At 41.5% G+C, this 17,846-nt stretch overlaps 1 protein-coding gene across 2 annotated transcripts in view; it reads right to left on the bottom strand.

Annotated features, from left to right (window-relative positions):
• The window catches only part of LOC139382468 (roundabout homolog 2-like), a 60,941-nt gene that overhangs the window by 25,861 nt on the left and 17,234 nt on the right, over window positions 1-17,846 (bottom strand). For both annotated transcript variants that reach the window (XM_071126533.1, XM_071126534.1), the window contains exons 2-5: window positions 11,839-12,165; window positions 3,500-3,657; window positions 2,980-3,100; window positions 2,726-2,864 (exon numbers count right to left, since the gene is read on the bottom strand). In XM_071126533.1, coding sequence (XP_070982634.1) covers window positions 2,726-2,864; window positions 2,980-3,100; window positions 3,500-3,657; window positions 11,839-12,165 — 745 coding nt within the window. The remainder of the gene's footprint in view (window positions 1-2,725; window positions 2,865-2,979; window positions 3,101-3,499; window positions 3,658-11,838; window positions 12,166-17,846) is intronic.

Here is a 17,846-nt window from a genome sequence, read left to right as displayed (position 1 = left end):
CACTGTACTCAAATGAATGAATGGAGGGACTCATCGCAATTGTGCATTAGACGACACATTCTCAGTAGGATGAACCCAGTAAGATGATATTTGTTGCTTACTGCATTTGTTTTGTATGTTCTAAATGGTATGTAGTACGATTAGTACACAGTATGTAGTTTTAGTAAGTAGTAGGGGATACTTTAATCCCATATGTATCCCTGGTGAATGAGCTTCCCTAATTCTGTCAGTCTGTCTGTACCTCCAGCACTGCATCAATCAATATGTCATATACTTTAAACCCATATGCATCCCCAGGGCCATGCACAGACCTTTCAGAGGACATGTGCTCAAAATGACCCACCGCTTAAAAAAACATTACTTTTATCATTCATATCTTGAAATTATACCGAATGCCTCTGTAGCAAAAAAATAAGCATAGCCCTATTTATTTCTGCAACACACTTGCTCATCACAAATTGTATGCAAGCTAGTTACAGTGCTTTCTAAACACATGATTTACATTGTCCCTCTCCAAAATCCACCAAGGAATGTGCTTTGTCGACACAGACTGTCTTCCCGCCGAAACTCGATTTGATTTTGATTTGATTTCTCTAACACGTCCTAAAAGTGAATACTGGAACATATTTCTAATATAAGAATGTGGGGAATGGTCAGTGGTGATCTAAAGAATAATCATGTCATATGGGTTGTTATTTTGTAATGCTGTTAAAAAGGTTTTAAAGGAAATACTGTAACTTGAAAAGTATACACATTACAGGTATGAAGTCTCCATCCTTAACGTTGTATATGAAATATGGATAATTTTTTTTTTGTCAAGATAGGAATGTGATTTTAGGAGCCATAGGATAATCTATCTCCTATAAACTGTGCATGGTAGGTAGCTACGCCCAAAGTGAGGTCAAAGAGCGTGTCAGCCTGACGGGGCCATCCCTTTCGGCCAGAGTGCATAAAATAATTGGTGGAGAAATTAACATTAGATGGTTGGAACCTTGAACCTCAGCACGAGGTGGAGAAAATAAACTCACCTCCCAGACCAGAGAGGCGTGTAGAGCTGCAGCTCACGTCCAGAGTGGTTTGAACCTTGAATATCAACACGGCGAAGAGGCGAGAAGCTCACCTTCCAGACAATCACTGGTACGGCTAATTAGCTGTTCAACGTCAAATATCTAGAAAAGTGAATTTAAGTGGGACCACCCTACTACTCTTCTCAAATCACCATATTCTACTACTCTCATCACCAATGGGAACCGTCCAAGGAGCATCTTCCAGAGTGAACAACAGTAGAAGACGGGAAAGGGAAGACCCCTTTCGGACAATCAGAACCATACAAGCGTGCCGCTGAAAGGCCAGTGAATACATTCATGATTTCTTACTTCAAAAGGGTGGAGGTTTGTGTGCAAAGTATATGAGTACTGTGAGAAAAGTTTCAAAAATGTATCAACGATAAGTCTCTTTCTTTTTCTCTCTCTCTCTCTTTCTCTCTCTCTCTCTCTCTCTCTCTCTCCCCCTCTCCTTGTTGTTGTGTAAAAAGCCACCACATTGTGTCAGTCCGCTAGGGACCTTTTCCTCATGCATTAAGTGGGTATGTTTATTCTGTGTTATTATTTAGTTAGCTAGTAAATAAATAATTAAACCAATTTGTATAGTAAGTAAGGCTGGGGTTTTTGCAGATGCATGAGGTTACGACTGTTCAGAATGATGATATGATAAGAGGTTATGATTTAATGCGTTGACTGTTTTATGGATGTGATAGGTAAAGACCTTTAGAGTTAATTTGTGAGATGGTAACTCTTTAAACAACCGCTCACATGATGCCCCAAACTCCTAATGAGTGCATTGTTATATTATTAATTTAAATCAGGTAACAATTAAACATAGTTAGTTGATTCGATAAATAACAGTTATCAGATTAATGAAGGTAAAGTCACGACAGCATCGAAAAAGAGGATGGGCTATCAATTGATCATTGATATTGATGATTGATGGAAATCTGCTAGTGACCTAGAGCGATTTCTTTTACTGATTATGATTTATATTCAAAGCTCATATCAAATAATAAGAATAACTTAATTATATAATATTAATAATCTTCTAACTCATGATATATGGCTGGCTGTCAGTTGCTTGTGTTGATATTTTAGTATGTGGTGGTTAGCTAGAGTCTGGACTTCCTGTGTTGCTGCTGCCCTGACATACATGTGCAACTCCCGACTGAAGAACAGGTGGAGTTGGGTCAGAGGGTCGTTGATGCAGCCTCTCCTCTCTACATCTTTCTGCCTCTCTCTGCTATGTGCATCAGCCAACCAGAGCGAATATTATTGATGGAGGCTAAATCAAGTGTTATCAAGTGTTAATCAAATGTTGAAATTTAAACTAGGGGGGGTGGCAAACTTGATGACGCCACAACGAATTGTGGGTAGTGGGCTCCGAACAACAATGACACAATATTTATACAACAAATTAATTTTGCGGAAGATTATACCACCACCAAAAAGGGCACTTCGGAGACTGGAAGAGGAAAAGGGCATGAGCTCTGCACAGGTATCTGTGTACATGCCTGTGCATTCCTGGTGAATGGGCTTTCCTCATTCTGTTAGTCTGTACCTCTAGCACTCCATCAATCAATGTGTCACTGAGTGTTTTGTCTATCTCTTCAGATGTCAATCAATCAATCAGTTTATTTTCTATTAGTGAGTGGACCTGTCCGTCAATGTGTCCTCACCTCCCGCGGGGGAGCTCTCCCTCCTCTCGACGCCAGCGTATTGTGGGGGCGGGGTCTCCATGTACCTCACACAGGAAATCAACAGTTTCTTCCTCCATCACCACCTGGTTCACCGGCCTCCGTATCAGCACAGGACGCTCTACATAGAGAGACCCAGAGTTACACACATGAAGACAGCGTAATGCGCACACACACATACACACAAGCACACGCACACATGCACACGCACACGCACACAGGTGTGAGAGACTCACCATACACCACCAACTCAGCAGGGTCACTGTCCCTCTCTCCCACCATGTTGGTGCCCACACACACATACATGCCAGCATCACTCTTCCTGGTGTAGGAGATCATCAGCTTGCCCCCACGCATCTGAAAAACAAGACAGTGATGACAGGTCATCATATCACTCTATGTATTAGCCTTTGGGCTTTTCAGAGGAGAGGCAGTACTTCCACCATCTGACATCAGCACTTCAAATGGATGTATAATTTATGATTCCACCTTCATCAGCATGTATCATTAAGGATTCCACCATCATCAGCATGCATCATTAATTACATTAATGGCCTTTGAGACAGTTTGGGTTGACTTGGGACTTAACTGCACTGAACTCAGTGAGGTTTGGTTGGAACTTGAGTGGGTTGGAACTCTAGTGTATGCAAACTCTAGAGGGTTTTACTTCTAACTCTAATGAGCTTGATGCTGAAACTATGGGTCATAGTTCAGGGGTCATACAGTGCCGTGAAAAACTGTATAGGTGAGACTCACAGAGATGCGGTCATCCTTGCTGCTGACTCGGGCATTGTTCCTCTTCCAGGAGACGGTGGGCTCAGGGTGACCGCGGGGGGGAACACACTCCAGGACCGCTGGCTCACCGGCTGCCACGACCACATCACTGGGGGCCTGCCGGAAGTCATCCCTCAGGACTGGGAAGAGGAGAGCATAGACATGGTTTAGTCTATCTATTCATATTACTGTACATTTATTTGACCTGGTAGGTAAACACATTTGGAAAAATACACAGAGTCAAACTATATAGCAGATTGTTTTTATCTATTAATTTAGTACCTTTATACGTCCATTAAAATAACATCAAATTGATCAGAAACACAGTGTAGAAATTGTTAATATTGTAAATGACTATTGTAGCTGGAAACGGCTGATTTTTAATGGAATATCTACATAGGCGTGCAGGGGCCCATTATCAGCAACCAATCACTCCTGTGTTCCAATGGCACGTTGTGTTAGCTAATCCAAGTTTATCACTTTAAAAGGCTAATTGATCATTAGAAAACACTTTTGAAATTATGTTAGCACAGCTGAAAACTGTTGTTCTGATTAAAGAAGCCAGTTTGCGCTGTTCTGTGAAGTAGTACACAGTGTTGTATGAGATCTTCAGTTTCATGGCAATTTCTCAAATGGAATAGCCTTAATTTTTCAGAACAAGAATAGACTGATGAGTTTCAGAAGAAAGTTCTTAGTTTCTGGCCATTTTGAGCCTGTAATCAAACCCACAAATGTTGATGCTCCAGATACACAACAAGTCTAAAGAAGGCCAGTTGTATTGCTTCTTTAATCAGAACAACAGCTTTCAGCTGTGCTAACATAATTTCAAAAGGGTTTTCTAATAATTAGCCTTTTAAAATTATAAACTTGGATTAGCTAACACAACGTGCCATTGGAAGACAGGAGGGATGGTTGCTGATAATGTGCCCCTGCACGCCTATGTAGATATTCCATTGAAAATCAGCCGTTTCCAGCTACAATAGTCATTTACAATATTAACAATGTCTACACTGTATTTCTGATCAATTTGATGTTATTTTAAAATGGACAAAAAAGTTGCTTTTCTTTCAAAAACAAGGACATTTCTAAGTGACCCTAAACTTTTGAATGGTAGTGTATGTTATTGAGAATATGTTGTCTTTCAAATGCAAACTATATGAGATATATACATCAGTACACATCCATCTCCGATGCGGTATTCTGTCATCACAAGAGTAATCTCAAATATTGTCCTTGTAATCAATTTGAGCATATTTTATATGTAGAGTTTCTGTTTGAAGGTTAGACGAGAGGAAAACAAGCTGATTGGGTGAAAGCAGTACATTGTGTTTTGTGCTTGTACATGACTGTTCAAATCCCTGGCAACTTCCTTCCAGTGTTTTGATGTTTCCTGTGCAGCATCCTAGTCTGCAGTCTACTGTCAGAGTGGATGAATAATGCACATCTCTCAGTCCAACACAGAGTAAACAAATACAAACACATTAATAATTTAACCTGTCAGAGGGAAAAATGGCATCACACATTAATGCAATGCTTCTGTCTCACACTAGAAACTATGCTAACTCACATCTCCGCACTACAAATCTGACAGTGACAACGACGACAGAACTAAAAAAGGGGACATGATCTTTATGTCACTGTCACACAGTGAGTTTAGCAGCCTTTTCTCTGCAAAGGAAGTCCGGATGAGAGGCTTGACTTGGCAGCAACCTTTGTCATTAAATCCCAGCAGTGATTGACAGAAGAAAGAAACTGTATGTGCTCTGATGCCTGGCCGAGGCCTCAAGAAACCTGTGCAGCACTACTATTCCAGTGTTGAAAATGCACACACACAACCTGAGGGTCTGCAGGTGACCCTCCCTATGTACCCTTTCCTCCTTGACCAACACACACTACTCCAGAATAACATATCTTCTTATACCTTTATAAATATCTTAGGTTGGCATTTTACAAAGTAAACAATCAGACCAAGACCATCTACCTGCCTGTCAAACTATCCATCTGTTAGCACGGTAATGCATCAACACCCAATCAAATAAATTAGGACTGCAAATATGCTGCGAATTAGTCCAATTTCAAACATCAGTTAATCTATACTAAACACACTAGTGAACTCATCACCTGTCTGTCAACTGGACGTCTCTCCAGCTAAACCACACTACCCCCATCACTTATCCCCTGACGTGTGTTTGACAGATCCCTCATCAACACAGCAGCTACCTGTGTCTTTTAAAATGGCATTTATCTTCACAACTACAGTGACTGACTGACTACCATCTCATTTAGTTTATCACAGCCATCTAGAGCATAGAGAATTTCTCTCCTCTATCTTTAGTTGTAAAGGCTGCAATTATCTTGGGAAACGTGTTGCTATGAATATTCCAATCTCTGAGAAGCAGACAAATGGTGGCTGAGCCGTCGCTGAGCCGGCTGCGTTTCAGATCCGCTGTCATGATTGAAGTGGTCATCTGTCGATCTGTCTGCTCAACCTCCCCCCTCTCGCCAGCCCCCCAATATGAGACAATCTGTCTCACACTCTCTGGCTGCCTGAAGTCGCTGCCTGTTCAAATGCAGCAGCATCTCTACTTTTGATCATTTGGAGGCATTTTTTCTGTATTATAATGAAGCACATTTAATTCCTCAGCTGAGACTGGACTTTGTCATTGACGTGACATTTAAACTTAGAAAAGTCGATTTCTGTCATTTGTTTCAAAAGTAAAGGCTTGTTCAGAACATTAAAAAGCTTGTCAGAATTCCTCATCACATCCAACTGGAGTTTTTTCTGTCTCAGATTGTAATATATCCACCTCATCTGAATCTAAGGCCTATCAGTCTGGGGTGAGTTAAGTACATAGGCAGGGGGGCAGTTTAAGGGAACATTTACAGGCACACGCTGCCTGAACATCTGTCCCTTCAGGGGTATAACGGAACCCCCTGAGCTCCCGTCCCACCCGCCCCCAAAACCCAACAAAAGGAGACGCCAACATGGAGACGCCAACGACGACAATTGATGGATGAGCTATTACCTGACAAAGCACACACCCTTCCCCTCCCAAAAGTCTGTTCAGTAGTCCCCACTCAGCTGGCTGCTTGTTTGAAAAGCTTCAGAGAGTTGAGGGCTAATTGAAAGTGGTGAATTATTTTTAGAGATCCGTCTGTAAAGGGCCGGTGTGGAGACGAGACAAGGAGCACAGACACCATCACTACCCAGCCATGTCGAGGGAACTGAAGAGAAGACATGGTTATAGATCCAATGAGCTAATCCACACACACAAACACTTCTCCACTCTCATCCACACATTCAACCACAGAAGTCCCAGAATGTGGGCCATTTGAGGGCTTGAAACAAGTGTCAGAGAGCGGAAAGTAGCCTCAGATAATTTCCCCTCCAACTCTGTGCAGTGCGAGCAGCCAAGAGCAACTCTTTGAAGCTGTTGGAAGTTAATACGATCCCTCCTGCACCCAGGCTTTAAAGGCTGACATGCTAAAAGTCGTTTCACAGAATTCACACACTGTTATATTTTTATGAAATGATGATGGCACCACAGGAACCTCTGATATTCTCACACAGACAGATGGCCAGGGGACTTCCTGAAGTAACGTCCAAAGCACAGTCTTTGTACCAGACGTGACTCACACTGTGATTCCCAATGGTGGTGAGTAAGTACCAGGACATCCTGAATCTGAACTATCCCAACCTCACCTTACTGTGACAGGAGTGGAGAAGAGGGCACCTAAGGTCCTGGCCTGGGGATAAATAAAGCCCATATTCATCTAACTCCTGCTATTTCTTTAGCTCAGCTTAAACAATGTTGTTAAATGACTAACCATTATGCTCTATGGTTACTACTATAATTGTTACATTTACATTTTAAACATTTAGCAGACACTTATCCAGAGCAAACTACATTGAGTGCATTTTAATACTTTACTGTTACTGCTACATTCCTATTCTGGGACAGTGCCATTTATTTTCATAATTGTAATGCTTCAGGGATATACAGATTAAGAGATTAAGAATATCCTCAGAATATTCAGCACTGTATTTTTAAGTGACATTAATCTCAATATTTAGCATTTAGCAGGAGTGCAGCTTTAGTGCAGTCGTAGTGGCCATCTGTTAATGTTTTGAAGTGGGGAGATGGGAGAGTAGTCATGGCAATAGGCTGCTTTGCATCGTGTGGCCCTTGTCAGTCAGTTCACTATGGACACCACTAGACTAAACATCAGATTCACTGAACATTCTCTTTTTTTTTTACCCCTTTTTTCTCCCCAATTTCGTGGTGTCCAATTGTTGTAGTAGCTACTATCTTGTCTCATCGCTACAACTCCCGTACGGGCTCGGGAGAGACGAAGGTTGAATGCGTCCTCCGATACACAACCCAACCAGCCGTACTGCTTCTTAACACAGTGCGCATCCAACCCGGAAGCCAGCCGCACCAATGTGCCGGAGGAAACACCGTGTACCTGGCAACCTTGGCTAGCGCGCACTGCGCCCGGCCCGCCACAGGAGTCGCTGGTGCGCGATGAGACAAGGACATCCCTACCGACCAAGCCCTCCCTAACCCGGTCGCGGCCGGTTACGACAGAGCCTGGGCGCGAACCCAGAGTCTCTGATGGCACAGCTGGCGCTGCAGTACAGCGCCCTTAACCACTGCGCCACCCGGGAGGCCCCACTGAACATTCTCAAGGCAGGATGGAGTAGGGTTGACAGGATTGGGTGAGGAGTGTAGGGAGAAGGTGAGGATGGAGGGGGCACTCTAAAGGTGATGTGGGGGACAGGGTTGAGAGGTTGGGCAGAGTTGTTGGAGGGACAGGTTGACTTCAATTGGGATGAATCTTGCCCTTGAGACAGAACTGAGCGATATCCGCTAGATGAGCCAGCTGCAAAGTCAAAATTGTCTATATTGTAAAAATGCATGAAAACAAAATTTTTATTTTTGTTCTTAATTTATTAGAGTTAGGAATTAGATGTGGTGTGGTTAAGGTTAAAATATGATTTTATGACTTTGTGGCTGTGCCAGCTAGTGACCACTCTGCAGAACAAGATTTATGACGAAAAAACACTAACCAGAGGACATAGTGACAAGCTGTGTACAGCAGCGCAAGTGGGTGGGGTTATATCCTTCCTGTTTGGCCCTGTCCGGGGGTGTCCTCGGATGGGTTCACAGTGTCTCCTGACCCCTCCTGTCTCAGCCTCCAGTATTTATGCTGCAGTAGTTTGTGTCGGGAGGCTAGGGTCAGTTTGTTATATCTGGAGTACTTCTCCTGTCCTATTCGGTGTCCTGTGTGAATTTAAGTATGCTCTCTCTAATTCTCTCTTTCTCTCTTTCTTTCTCTCTCTGAGGACCTGAGCCCTAGGACCATGCCTCAGGACTACCTGACATGATGACTCCTTGCTGTCCCCAGTCCACCTGGCCGTGCTGCTGCTCCAGTTTCAACTGTTCTGCCTTATTATTTTTGGACCATGCTGGTCATTTATGAACATTTGAACATCTTGGCCATGTTCTGTTATAATCTCCACCCGGCACAGCCAGAAGAGGACTGGCCACCCCACATAGCCTGGTTCCTCTCTAGGTTTCTTCCTAGGTTTTGGCCTTTCTAGGGAGTTTTTCCTAGCCACCGTGCTTCTACACCTGCATTGCTTGCTGTTTGGGGTTTTAGGCTGGGTTTCTGTACAGCACTTTGAGATATCAGCTGATGTACTAATGTAAAAATACATTTGATTTGATTTGATTTGAGCTCCCGCTCAGCCCAGTCAGAGCTGTTCTCTGTCCTGGCACCCTCCACCCCTTTCCTACTAGCACTGACTTTGCTAATAACATATTTATTGAGGGAAAATGTATCTGCTACGATTGTGATATGTAGTCGTCTTACCTAGCCATCTTGAGATAAACACACAAATTGTAAGTCGCTCTGGATAAGAGCGTCTGCTAATTTACTAAAATGGCAATGTAGATGGAGATGTGTATGGGATGGGAGCCTGGCAGGAAAGTGAAAGTGTTCTAGCTGAGAGCAGGTCCTAGAGTAAAGTGACCTGATGGTCAGTCAGTCATTGTTCTTTTGTCTCTAATGGGTGTACTCTTACAGTAGGAGTACACCCATTAGAGGTGGTCTAATCCTATCTCTCTGCTACTGCCGTGTCATGGCTAATAGAGCCAGTGGGCGCCTGTCGAGAGGAGGGATTGATTTAATCCAGCCATTGTCTGTGTTTACTGAGGATAAAGAGGGACTCAGGCAGTGCCAGGTATCCTGAGCCTGTTGTGTTTCAATGGTTGGACTAGTGGTCAACTCATGCCTACAAATTCACCCTTAGGCACTTGTTAAAGCCAACTTGATTATTCAAAATCTCTAATCCTTTATGTAAATGATTATGACAAGAAAAAATTAGTAACGTATTGTAGTAACAATAAAGAGAGTTTAAATGAACAGTTTGGCCACTGCGATATCTGTCCATACAGAAAACATCTCTCCTGTATTTCTTCTTCAGGGTTTAAAGAAGAGACCAGTGGCAGAGTTGTAGTGTAGAAGAGGCCAAGAAACAAGCGGCAGTCCAAAATGTCAGTCCTTCATAATCCTCCCATCAGGAGAAAGAGAGACATCTGGCCCTAAAGCCTTTCAAGCAAGTTAAATTTTTTATTTGTCCTACTTTATTTTAATCCAGCTCAAAGAACGCGGCTGTTTGCTCCCTCAGACAGACATTCACATTCATGGCTTTGAAATAGATACCGCTTTCCTCTTCTTCTTACATAAAGGCTAACCGACAGAGCAGAACACTGCTATTTCTGGGAGGAATATGTGAATGGATTCATACACAATATCTCATTATCTAGGCGCTTCAACAGCCCTGCTATTCAGCTGGTCGCTTACAGCTTATTCATGCCAACAACAAGAACACAGCCAGCAATAATTGACTGTTTAGTATTTCCATACCCGACATGAAAGTTATTCTGAGGAAGTCAAATTAAGCAACAGTGTCTAGTTTTACTGAAGCCTGAGTTGTGGACCCCGAAGGCAAAAAACATTTAAGCATGAAATACATGTCACTTCCGATGCATTTGTGCAGTGAAGGGACTGATTGTGTGGAAGGAATGAACTGTGTAGAAATCTAAATTCGACAACCCTGTTGAGGTAATACTCTACTGTAGCCAATCCCCATGACAGTCAGGGCAGGGTGGGGTGTCATGGTTCAGAGGTCAGTTCTAGGCATGCCTACATGCCACAGCAATTCAATGTATCTTTCCTCTGAGCTACTCCCAAGCCAGGAGTTGCATTGATCTCAGTGTGATTTCACTATCGTTACCATGGTAGCAATTCAGTACTAATAAATCATAATCAACTTATTCACCAGCTACCCAGAGGCACCAGACCTAGGACAATAGTCATTACTGCAGTTAGTCACCGTTAGAGTGCTTGCATCTAGGTGATGCATAGCCTTACTGGTAGGACTGTCATCTCCGACTACATCTCCACTGGCTGTGGAGAATTCATCATCAAAAACAGCAATATAACTGTGGTGCTTAAATGTTTTCCTCTGGAAGCTGTTCTGCTCTAATATTTTTAGTTTTTCTCTAATATTTCATGTTCTGCCGCTTATGAGTGTGAATATATCACTCAGTGTGGAAGCTGAACTAAAGCTGGCCCTATTTTTGAACATGAGCTGTGGAAGTCAGTGAGCCATGAGCAGTTAGAGGCTGAGGCTGAGGAGGCCTGGCTGGCTCTGTGCTCTGGTGGAAGATAAGATGCAGGCAAATTGCTGTTTTGTGTTTTTAAACGAGGAGACATTCCCTCATCTGTTACGCTCCTTTTCCTAATCAGCACACTCCGCTAATCCATTTCCTAACGGCAGAAAGGACCTGCATTCAGCCCAGGGTCACGCCACACTGCCACAATTACAAGGAGAAAGAGAGAAAGTGGCAAGTGATGCAGTTGTCACTAGTTACCACAGACACAAAGTCATAATTTGTTATATTTAAAAAATAAAATAATAATAATGTTATTTTTGGTCTTATTTTATGGTTAAGCAAAAGGTTACAGTGTGGTTAAGGTTAGGGGTTAAAATCAGATAAAAAAATAGATAAATTGTAGAAATAGGCAGGGTTTATGACTGTGACAACTAGTGATGACCACGTGAGCCTAAGGGCCACAATAATAGACAAGTCTCTCCAAATGGTCATATTTTCAGAAGTTCAAGATAGCAGATGAAAGCCTGTCCTCTTCACCTGTTGTGCTTTGAGAGAGACAAAGAGACAGAGAGAGAGACATAGAGAGAGACAGGTCATGGGGTGACATTGACAGCAAGTAAAATGACAAAGACTTACTGGCTACTTCCAGTGAAGCGTTTCGACTGACAGCCTCTCCAAGGTAGTTACGTGCCACACAGGTGTAGACGCCCTCATCTGGTTTGGAGCGTCGTCCGTGGACGATACGCAGGAAGAAGAGGGAGCCGCTGGGAAGGAGCATTCGGTGAGATCGAGGGTCATCCCGGTCCGTTTCCACCCGCTCCCCGTCCTTGTACCACTCCACAGTGGGGTTAGGCCGCCCCTCTGCCTTGCAGTTGAGGGTTGCGGGTTCCCCCTTGGACACGATCAAGTCAGAGGGGTCTTCCAAGATCCGAGGTGAGCTGTCCTCAAAACGTGCACGGGACCCTGTAAGGTGAAAGAAGTTTACTATCCATGCAGCTGTCTATCATACTGTAGCCCAAACCTGCAATCTCTGAAAGAAAACATCACAACACAATGTAATCCCATTGAGAAAAAAGGCAGTAGAAAAGCTCTGTGGCAGGCTAACCCAAATCCATCTCCACTGACATGGACGTATAGATGCATGAAGTCTGAGGGAGAGACAGATGGGTTGGACAATAATAGAGAAATGTCTGTCACTCACCACTGAGATCTGATGCACCATGGTAGTAAAGCTGACAACAAGGATCAGAACTTTGGTACTGAAGAGCTCATGTTGTTGTTGTTGTTGTTTCTTCCCACTCGGTAGAGATAAATCACATCTTTATTTTACCTTCTGGGCCTGTTATTCTAGTGTTTAACAAAACACCTTATCAGACATTCCCTTGAGCATAGGTAAGTAAGTATCCTGCTTGTATACTCTTCACACTGTAATGACTTCTAGCCTTTTAACCAACTTTGTTCGTCCATTGAAATGTCATTTGTCAGTAATGGTTGGTAGCCTGCTGAAGAAGACAGGTTTTATTCTGATGGGGTATTTTCAAAGGAGGAAGAAGCCACAGGAGATGGTAATGGCCAATCTCAATGTCAGTCAGGATTTCAGCATAGAAGACATGAAGGCCAGTGACATGCTAACTAAAACAAGATGGAAAGAGAAAGCCAATAGAGATTGAAGTGGGTAGAATATCAGAGAGAAAGAGAGGGAGAAAGAGAGAGGAGAGAGAGAAAGCTCTCCTATAGCCCTCCCTCTTGGGATCCATTACTGTTACCCTCTTCTGTATGGGAGAAGAGTACTTCTCCAAGCCAAGGGCTTTAGCTAAGCTTTTAGAGTAGATGGCTCAAACAATGTGTACTACAGTTTTGGGTCTGGAATATGTATAATTCAAATTAAGAAAAAAAGCCAATGTGCAGTGAATGACCAGATGTATCTTGTTTTTTTTACAATCAAAAGTAATTCTCTATGGATCTCCTTTGTTTAATTCTATTCTTATGTTTTTCTGTCCATCTGTTGTCTTTTGCTTACTTGTTTGCCTGTTCTTTTTAAACTACTTCAACCGAATAGCCCAGGAAATGCAACAGTTAAGATTTTCTGAATTTGAATATTCACCATGCCATTGAATATTGTGTTAGAGTTATTTTTACTGCCGTCAGTCTATAAATCTCCATTGAAGTGAAAATCTTAAATTACCAGAAGTGTATGGTGGGGAGGAGCATACAGCAACCAATTCACATACAATGCGCTCCAAAAGTATTGGGACAATACATTTTTTGTTGTTATTTTGGCTCAGTATTCCAGCACTTTGGATTTTAAATGATACACTGACGAGGAGGTTAAAGTGCAGACTGTCAGCTTTAATTTGAGGGTATTTTTATCCATATGAGGTGAACCATTAACAAATTACATATTTTTTTTTAAATAGTCCCCCCATTTTAGGGGACCAAAAGTATTGGAAAATAATTCACTTCATATGTGTATTAAACTAGTCGAAAAGTTACGCATTTGGTCCCATATTCACAGCATGCAATACCTACATCAAGTTTATGACTCTACACATTTGTTGGATGCATTTGCCATTCGTATTGGTTGTGTTTTAGATTATTTTGTTCCCAATAAAAAAGATATCACGAACTGCAAAAGTGTTGCTAATGCTCTCCACTTTCTGGAGGACTGAGTTTTGAAATCATTGGAATGCCAGTGGAAGCAGAGTATGATAGCTAAGGAAATTGAGAAAATTCAGGCATTTGGTTGCAACTATGCGGAGGGAGTCAAAAAGAGAATACAAAGAAGGCTGTTGTATAAAACACCTGCCTCCGGATTACATTTTCAAACCAAGGGCAACAATGGCATCTGTAACAGAGAGGGAGAAGCGTTCAACCATGTACACGAGTAAGACAGTCTAGCTAGCTACATATTCAGATATGATACGTTTCTAATTTTGTGATGAAGTCATTTTCAGTTAAAGTGTATTGTTAGCTAGCTAGCTAACATTAACTGGCTGACTCGCTAGCTAACATTACGTGTATGATCTGTGTAGTAATATTGGTATCTCAGACCCATTTGCATTGCTAGTTTTAGCCTAATGTTATCTGACTAACTAACATTGAAAGTAGTTGGTAAGCTTTAGCTAACTATAGAGTCATGTAGGGTAGCAATGTTATGAGTTGGAATTATGGTTCATTGTTTAGCTAGCTAGATGCCTAAACAAAAAAAGACTACCATCCAAGTAACCATTTCACGGTACCGTTTACACCTTCTGTATTGGTGCATGTGACGAATACACATTTATTTTATTAGATATAGTGTGCGTCTACCAGAGACGGTAATGTGAAGAACAACCGGACCTACACCAAAGTCAAATTAGGATTTAACGTTTGGCCAACCAGTGTCCAAGTAAAACAAATCTCTGTTAGAATGCCCTGCTTTATTTCACCACACTCACAACCGTAAGTTATTTTATGTAATTAGCTCACCATTAACTTGTAAATAATGATCTTGTTGTGAGTTTATTTTCCTGTAATAATGAATACAAATTAGCTAAAGTTAAGACGTTGTCAGCTATATGATAGTCATTTTTTGAATTGGCTAGCCAGCTAACTTAACGTTAGTTAGCGAGCTAACAAGCTAGAAACAATCCAAAACAGATCAATTGTTTAGAAAGTTGCTTTTACATGCCTGGTTTGCTAGATTGACATATACTACATTTATTTTGAAATGGATGGGTTTATTTGTGTTAAAATACACCAGTTACGCTATTTTGGACCACCAGGCTGCTGATGTCATGCAGCCTGTAGTTTTTATGTTCATACGTTTTCATAACAACCATTTTGAATGTTCATGATGTCACTGCGACAACTGTATATAGACATGTCTATAGCCGTAGTATAAACCAGCTTTAAGTCTTGAAATCTTTGGTTGCTTAGTACACTAAGTATTCCCTCTGTATAGCACATGGCCTCACGTGAATCCTTAAAGAGATGGTTGGGGCTAATGCTTAAGAGGGTATGAATGATGCTGAATGGGTGTAGACAAATAAGAGCTCTCCAGAAGGTGTATCAAAACATTCAAGGGGGGTTTTCAAGTTTATCAACTTTCAAAGCAGAAATATTTTCCCCTTGTTCCTCAACTGTATTGTATGATATACCATTTTCTAGCTCTGTGTCTCTACTTTTATCCAATGTAAAAAAAAAAAAATTAAAATGTTGCTACATAAAACTGAATCGAAACGGTGGTTCACATATTTGTGGGTCTGTAACTTTCTCACTCATCATTATTCACGATTCGCCTCCCGGGTGGCGCAGTGGTTAAGGGCGCTATACTGCAGCGCCAGCTGTGCCATCAGAGTCCCTGTGTTCGCGCCCAAGCTCTGTCGTAACCGGCCGCGACCGGGAGGTCCGTGGGGCGACGCACAATTGGCCTAGCGTCGTCCGGGTTAGGGAGGGATTGGTCGGTAGGGATCTCCTTGTCTCATCGCGCACCAGCAACTCCTGTGGCGGGCCGGGCGCAGTGCGCGCTAGCCAAGGTTGCCAGGTGCACGGTGTAGCCTCTGACACATTGGTGCGGCTGGCTTCCGGGTTGGATGCGCGCTGTGTTAAGAAGCAGTACGGCTGGTTGGGTTGTGTATCGGAGGACGCATGACATTCAGCCTTCGTCTCTCCCGAGCCCGTACGGGAGTTGTAGCAATGAGACAAGATAGCTACTACAACAATTGGATACCAAGAAATTGGGGAGAAAAAGGGGTAAAATAAAAAAATCTATAAAAAAATAATAATAATAATTCTTCACGATTCATTCAGGACAATCTGTAATCATGGTAGCATCAACATTAATGTAGAAGTGTTTAGAAACATTATATTCTTATTGACAGTAAAGGTGACTGCAAAATGACACAATGCATTACATACCATTAATTTCTATTAGGAACAAAATAATCTGAAACATAACGAAAACAAACAGCAAAAGAATCCAACACATTTGTAGAGTCACAAGCTTAATTCTTTTAACTAGGGGGCAGTATTTTCATTTTTGGAAAAATAACGTTCCCAGAGTAAACGGGCTATTTTGTCAGGACAAGATGCTAGAATATGCATATAATTGACAGCTTAGGATAGAAAACACTCCAAAACAGTTTCCAAAACTGTAAAAATATTGTCTGTGAGTATAACAGAACTGATATTGCAGGTGAAAGCCTGAAAAAAATCCAATCCGGAAGTGACTCATGTTTTGAAAGCTCTGCGTTTCGATGCGTCCCTATTGAGCAGTGAATGGGCTATCAACCAGATTCCCTTTTCTATGGCTTCCCTAATGTGTCCAGTGTCACAATGCATAGTTTCAGGCTTTTATTTTGAAAAATGAGCCTGAACGTCAAAATTGCGTCAGTGGTCAGCGGAAGTCTCTGAGTGTTTTGTGCGTAAAACAGAGAGGTAGCCATTTTTCCTCCCGGTCCTAGTGAAAAGCCAACTGTCCCGGTTGATATATTATCGAATAGATATTTGAAAAACACCTTGAGGATTGATTATAAACAACGTTTGCCATGTTTCTGTCGATATTATGGAGCTAATTTGGAATATTTTTCGGCGTTGTAGTGACCGCAATTTCCAGTCGATTTCTCAGCCAAACGTGAAGAACAAACGGAGCTACTTCGCCTACAAAAATAATATTTTTGGAAAAAAGGAACATTTGCTATCTAACTGGGAGTCTCGTGAGTGAAAACATCCGAAGCTCATCAAAGGTAAACGATTTAATTTGATTGCTTTTCTGATTTTCGTGACCAGGTTGCCTGCTGCTAGCTAGTCATAATGCTATGGCTATCGATAAACTTACACAAATGCTTGTCTTGCTTTGGCTGTAAAGCTTATTTTCAAAATCTGAGATGACAGGGTGATTAACAAGGCTAAGCTGTGTTTCAATATATAATATTTATGTCCGTTGCGTTATGCTAATTAGTGTCAGTTGATGATTATGTTTCCGGATCCGGGATGGGTAGTATCAATAAATAAATGCTGTTGTAATAAATATATAAAGACACATTTTTCATTCACAAAACCAACTTACACCGAGAGGAAAGTTTTTCTGGAACATGCTTATTCCTGACATTGTCTGGAAAAATGCATGGTTAAGACCTTACAAATACTGTATACCAAACAAAGTTAAGGAAGTGCACTTCAGCATTTTGCATAAGATATATCCATGTAATTCTATGATGTCCAAATTTGTGGCTATTGATGATATCTGCATTTTCTGTGAAAAAGAAGGTGAGAATCTGTCTCACTTGTTCTTTGAATGTAAATTTGTGTCCGAATTTTGGGAAAACCTTGCAAAGTACTTATTTACCATTATGAACACTGCCTATAATTTTAACATAAAATATATAATATGTTACTATTGCAATGATAACAAAACCACTGAAATGATTGTTATTTTTTTTAATTCTATACCAAAATGACAAATTTTTCTGATTGAATTTAATTATCTTATTAAAACACTAACCTTAGTGAATAACAAAAAGAATAACATCTTCATGAATCATTATAATAAGATATTTTCAGAGTGAATATAATTGCACTTAAATTGTTTCTTTTTTGTATTGTATTTATATTTGTTGTATGTTTGAGCATTGTTAATACCTGTGTTTGGTTTGCTACACATG

Source organism: Oncorhynchus clarkii, chromosome 24 (genome assembly GCF_045791955.1).
Source record: "Oncorhynchus clarkii lewisi isolate Uvic-CL-2024 chromosome 24, UVic_Ocla_1.0, whole genome shotgun sequence".
Taxonomy (NCBI): Eukaryota; Metazoa; Chordata; class Actinopteri; order Salmoniformes; family Salmonidae; genus Oncorhynchus; species Oncorhynchus clarkii.
Note: the sequence above shows the minus strand (reverse complement) of the source record. Positions and strands in the feature narration are given on the sequence as shown.